General features: G+C 35.0%; 1 protein-coding gene across 1 annotated transcript; it reads left to right on the forward strand.

Annotated features, from left to right (window-relative positions):
* The first annotated feature begins 2,564 nt into the window (after positions 1 to 2,564).
* Positions 2,565 to 5,776, forward strand: LOC140890194 (uncharacterized). The gene is made up of 5 exons (XM_073297952.1): positions 2,565 to 3,112; positions 3,222 to 3,842; positions 4,122 to 4,315; positions 4,374 to 5,004; positions 5,107 to 5,776. The coding sequence occupies exons 1-5, from the start codon at positions 2,565 to 2,567 to the stop codon at positions 5,774 to 5,776; spliced, it is 2,664 nt and encodes an 887-aa protein (XP_073154053.1).
* The last annotated feature ends 224 nt before the right edge of the window (positions 5,777 to 6,000 follow it).

Consider the following 6,000-nt stretch of genomic DNA (forward strand, 5'->3'; position numbering starts at 1 on the left):
GGGACACACTCATGCTTTTATGTGCTCGGCTGTCCATATTCTTTAGCTAGCTGCCGATATTACTCCTCAAAATCCAAGCGTATGTCCAAGTGGAAGACTCGATTTTCCTAACTCCCGATTGCAGCCGTAAGTCTCTTTGTGTATTGGTGTTTAGTCCTCGACTTTCCTAACTCCGGATTGTGGCCGCAATTTAGTCTGTTGTTTTTATGTTTTTTTCCCCAACACCCGATTTTCTTTATAGTCATAGAGAGTGGGCTTGGGATTGTTGATGATAATCACTGCTATCGGCCATCCCATTGTTCTCTTCGCTTGATTGTGATTCCTTCTCTCAGTGTTGTTCCCTCTTCTTGGATTGGAAAGCTTCAATATCGGGTTAGTTTTCTTTTCTACTTTTTTTGGGTTTTTAGATATTCTTCTTTTTTGGTTTGATCTTCACTTGTTCTTGTTTCAATTTTCTGATTTCCTGATATGCTTCACTTTTGTTGTTCTTTCCCGGGTGCATGTCTGTTGGATACCTACTGGTTTTATTATTGTATTCAAGTGGAATTAATGCTTCGACCCACATCTTGTGGGATTTTATCGTCTAGTGTGATTTTATATAGTGGGTACTGAAAATGACACATCAATAGGAATTCCTCTGTTTGTTGTTCCGAGTTAGATACTTGAACCCTTTTGATAGAAACCTAGTGTTTTATATAGCCTTTTTCAATTAACATCTTGGTTTACACATTAAACAGTTATTTTTTTATTATGTTCAAGTCCATATGATTTTCTTTCACCTATAGAGAGCGATTATATTGAACATCAAGAGACAGTTAATAATAAAAATTCCAGACCTTCGGGTTGTTTGTTGTTTCTTTAAGCCCTTGGACCAAATTGCATAATTGTTTCTCTGTGCTCTCTAATTTTTATTGTAAGGGGCCAAAAAATATATATATCAACTGGAGATCTGATCACCTCCCACATACTAGTTCTAATTTTCCCAGCGATCAATTTCGAGGACGTAAATGATATCTTGATGTTACTTGCAGGTTGTTTTGAGCTTGTGTGTTGTTGCTATTATTGGAAACTAGTGCAACCTTCTTACTGTGGTTTATATCGGTGAGGGATCACACCATGATGATATTTACTTATAGTTACCGTATTCAGTTACTTGCATGCATTTTAATAATTCCTTGGTATGTTTAGTTTGTGTTTGTGTAACTTGCATTTTTTCCGATCGTGTTAGTGTTTGAAAATTATTCGTTCATCGATATTTGATACGGTTGTGTACTTGTGTAATCGGAAGAGTTGATAGTTTGCCATTATCTTGGGTTAAGTGTGGCTGGTACAATTTAGTTCTCCAGTAAATTTGAGTTCTCCTTTCTGATTCTCCTGATAAAATGAGGTTGAAATTTTTTATCATTGTCATTTAAGAAATGTTTTCAGCGATAATTAAATATGGAGTTTCTGAATGATGAAAGTTATGTTTTGTTTCTTCTCTTCTTTGTTAACTCATGTATCTTGATTTTTGGAATTTATCTTGATCCAAAGGTTTTGTCTTTCTCCACAATTAGGGCCACCATTCGAGTTTTATTTTATAAAGTTATGGCTATCTCTTTAATAAGTTTCACTGATTAATTTTTTTATTAGAGAAAATAGAAATATATTTCTCCTTTAGGAAACATATTAGATCGGCATTGACCCCGACTGTTTTTTGTGTGCCCCGCCCCGTGATATTTAATAGTTCTATCTGAATGCAAAAATATGATCGGCATTGTCCGTGCTAGCTGTATCCCAAATTCCTCCGTGCCCTTTTTCCCACCAAAGAAAATAATAATGTTCATTATTATAATAAGAAGATAATTATGGTCTATCAGCTTTCACATGTAATCTGTTTGGTGTAGTCCTTGTAGACGTAGAAGCAAAGTGTTGAATTTTCAGGATTAATCTTTTTATACTTTGGATGATTCTTTGGCTCGTTTTCTGTTGATATTCACATTTGTTTGCTATATCCAAAATAATATTTTTAGCCTTCTTAAAGATGGGAGTTGTTGCGTTTCCTATTTTGTAAGTCTATAATCTGTCTATTGAATGATGGTTTGATTTATTATCCCTTACATATTGCACCAAACCGAAAGCATTATAATTTTATGATTTAAACAGTACCCGAAATGACATATACATAATTTTTGATTCAGTTCTAAACTTTTGCCCATTTGAATGTGAAACTCTTGATGTCACATTTGATTTAAAAACCACGGTGGGAGTTATAAATTATAAGTTATGGGTAATTTTTCAGAGTTTTTGTAGGTCTATATTTGATGCATTTAAATAATTTAATTAATAAGATTGTTATTAAGGAAAAAATGGTCATCCCCTAATCATGATTTTAGTTATCTAACTGGTCAGATTTCATCTGATATTTCATTATAAAATGACTTAAACAATCACTTGAATAATATTACATTATATTACTTTGAACTTTCTGTTGTGAACCAAATGAAATCAATTTTTTGAACTTGTTACCTGATGTATAATTTTTTGAAGGTAGATTTTGATGTGTTTTGGGTTGATATTAAAAAATGGACAAAGACTGGATGTCAAAGAAAAGGTTATCACATGAATATGAGGTTGGGGCAGAGTCTTTCTTGCAGTTTGCATTGCGAAACGCTATCGATCCGAATAAAATACCTTGCCCATGTACAAGATGTGGTAATCTACAGAAGAGAAATGTTGACATTATAAGGGCACATTTGTGTTGTAATGGTTTAGATTTAACATACCATAAATGGATTTGGCATGGTGAAGGATATACGACCAGTAACTCAATGAAAGATGAACAAAAATCTTTTGTCGAGGAACCTACTGATAGGGTACATGATGCATTTGATAGTTATGCAGAGAATCCAAACCAATTTCATAAGGTACTTGAAGATGCTGATAAACCTTTATATCCTGGGTGTACCAAATTTACCAAATTATCTGCACTTGTGAAATTGTATAACTTGAAGGCAAAATATAGTTGGAGTGATAAAAGTTTTACAGACTTACTAAGTTTGCTTGGAGAAATGCTTCCTGATGAGAATGAATTGCCTTCATCGTTTTATGATCCAAAGAAAAGCTTATGCATGTGCATTAGGGATGAATTATGTGAAAATTCATGCTTGCCCTAATGATTGCATCTTATATCGAAAGGAGTACGAGAATTTGACTAATTGTCCTGTTTGTGGAATGTCAAGGTGGAAGTTGGGTAAAAAATCTATGTTAAATGGAGTTCCTGCAAAGGTCCTTTGGTACTTCCCACCCATTCCAAGATTTCAAAGATTGTTTTGGAATAAGGAGATATGTAAGGAGTTAACTTGGTATGCTGATGAAAGAGTACTTGACGGATACTTGCGTCATCCGGCTGATGCTCCCGCTTGGAAAGTAGTGGATCACAAATGGACAGATTTTTCTGCTGAACCCAGAAATCATAGATTGGCCTTATTAGCAGACGGGATCAATCCTCATAGTTTGATGAGTTCTGCATATAGTTGTTGGCCAGTTGTGATGATCACTTACAACCTTCCTCCATGGTTGTGTATGAAGAGAAAATTTATGATGCTGACATTGTTGATTTCTGGTACTAAACAACCGGGAAATGATATTGACGTTTACTTACCACCTTTGATCGATGACTTGAAAAAATTATGGGATATAGGTGTTGATGCATATGATGCACGTCGAGAAGAAAATTTCTTGCTTAGGGCTATCTTGCTATGGACAATCAATGATTTTCCTGCATACGGGAACCTGTCAGTTTGTGTTGTTAAAGGATATTGTGCATGTCCTATTTGTGGTGAAGAAACATATTCGACAAGGTTAAAGCATAGTAGAAAAATTAGTTATACAGGGCATAGAAGATTTCTTCCTACAAATCATCCTTATCGAAGGCAAAAAAAAGCATTTAATGGGAAACTTGAGCTTAACCCCGCACCGAAACCATTAACTGGGCATGAAATTTTGGAGAGATTTGAAAGAATTAATTATTGTTCTGGAAAAGCGAGTGGGAAGCATTAGAAGCAAGGTGAAGTTGTATCATGCTAGAAAAAGAAATCTATATTCTTTGAACTTGAGTATTGGAAACATCTCCATGTTAGGCATGTTCTTGATGCGATGCACATTGAAAAAAATGTGTGTGAAAGTTTGATTGGTACTTTGCTTGACATTCCTGGAAAATCAAAAGATAGAGTAGCTGCAAGACTAGACCTTGTGGAGATGAATTTGAGGATTGATTTGGCACCAAAGATGGGGGAGAAGAAAACTTTTTTGCCGACGGCCTGTTATACACTAAGTAAGGATGAGAAAAAAAAAAGTTTGCAATTGTTTGTATGGAATAAAGGTCCCTACAGGTTATTCATCAAATGTTAAAAATCTAGTGTCGATGAAAGACGTGAAACTTGTTGGCCTTAAGTCACACGAATATCACACTTTGATGCAACAATTGCTTCCAGTTGCCATCCGTGGTGTCTTGCCTAAACATGTTAGAGATACCATCAATCGGTTGTGTGGCTTCTTCAACGTGTTATGTAATAAAGTTATAGATGTCTCGAAGTTGAATGATCTGCAAAGAGAGATTGTGACACTGTTGTGTTTGCTTGAAAAATATTTTCCCCCATCTTTTTTTGATATAATGATTCATTTAACGGTTCATCTTGTGCGAGAGGTCATATTGTGTGGACCGGTTTGGTATAAGAAAATGTACCCATTTGAAAGATTCATGAAGATCTTGAAAGGGTATGTTCGAAATCACAATCGTCCTGAAGGGTGTATAGCCGAGTGTTATATTGCTGAAGAAGCTGTGGAATTTTGCTCAGATTACATGTCTAGTGTGCATACAATTGGAATCCCATCAAGGGATCAACAAGTACAAATTACTAGGCCTCTTTCTAGCTCAGTAGTACACGCAACTTGTCATGATGAGTTGCATCAAGCACATATTTATGTTTTGGAGAATGATGTTAACGTTGACCCTTATATCGAGTTATTTCTCTTAATTATTGATATTTTATTGCATTGTTCTTATGTTCTACTAGTAAAGTAATTGTAGTCTAATAGTTAACTTATTCATGATCATTTCATGAGGGAGCACATGGAGTTTTTGAACTCAAGCTTTCCTAATAAAGCAAAGTCCAAAAAATGGTTACAAGATAAGCATAACAGGACATTTATTGTCTGGTTACGTGATCGTGTGCGAGCAGTTGGCAATTCAACTTGTCAAATATCAGAAAGATTGAAGTGGATAGCGCCTGGACCTAGCAGTCAAGTGTTAAAGTACTCTAGTTATTTTATTGATGGAGTTTCTTATCATACAAAAGAGCGCGATGACACACGAGCTGTTCAAAACTCTGGAGTAAGCTTAGTCGCAAAAACAATGCAAGTTGCTATTGCAAAGGACACAAATCCGATTGTGTCGAACATGAATTTTTATGGAGTTATTCAAGAAATTTGGGAACTCAATTATCACAATTTTCAAGTTCCAATGTTTAAATGTAATTGGGTTGAGAATAATAACGGTATTAAAGTTGATGAACTTGGTTTCACGTTGGTAAACCTCAACAGAATTGGATTCAAATCTGACTCTTTTATCTTGGGCAGACAAGCAAAGCAGGTATTCTACATTGAAGATCCTCAAGATCCTAGATGTCATGTTGTACTTTCCACTCCTACCAGGGATTACATGGAAAACATAAATGGTGATGAGTTGGAAACTGCTACAATACACTATCAGTGTTCCACAAAAGAGTTTCTGTAAATGGAATCAATGGATGTTGATGGGGTAGATGAAAATGAACAATCTTGCGTTCGTGAAGACTGTGATGGGACATGGGTTGATAATAATTAAGTTTAATCTATTATTTTACTTGTGTTTAGATTTTGTTTGCTGATTTATTTTTTTATCATATTTATTTTTTGCTGAACAATCTCGCTTTTTATTCTTTGTAATTCAAATTCCTAACAATTTGCTACCTTTTGCAG

This window comes from Henckelia pumila, chromosome 3 (genome assembly GCF_033568475.1).
Source record: "Henckelia pumila isolate YLH828 chromosome 3, ASM3356847v2, whole genome shotgun sequence".
Lineage (NCBI taxonomy): Eukaryota > Viridiplantae > Streptophyta > Magnoliopsida > Lamiales > Gesneriaceae > Henckelia > Henckelia pumila.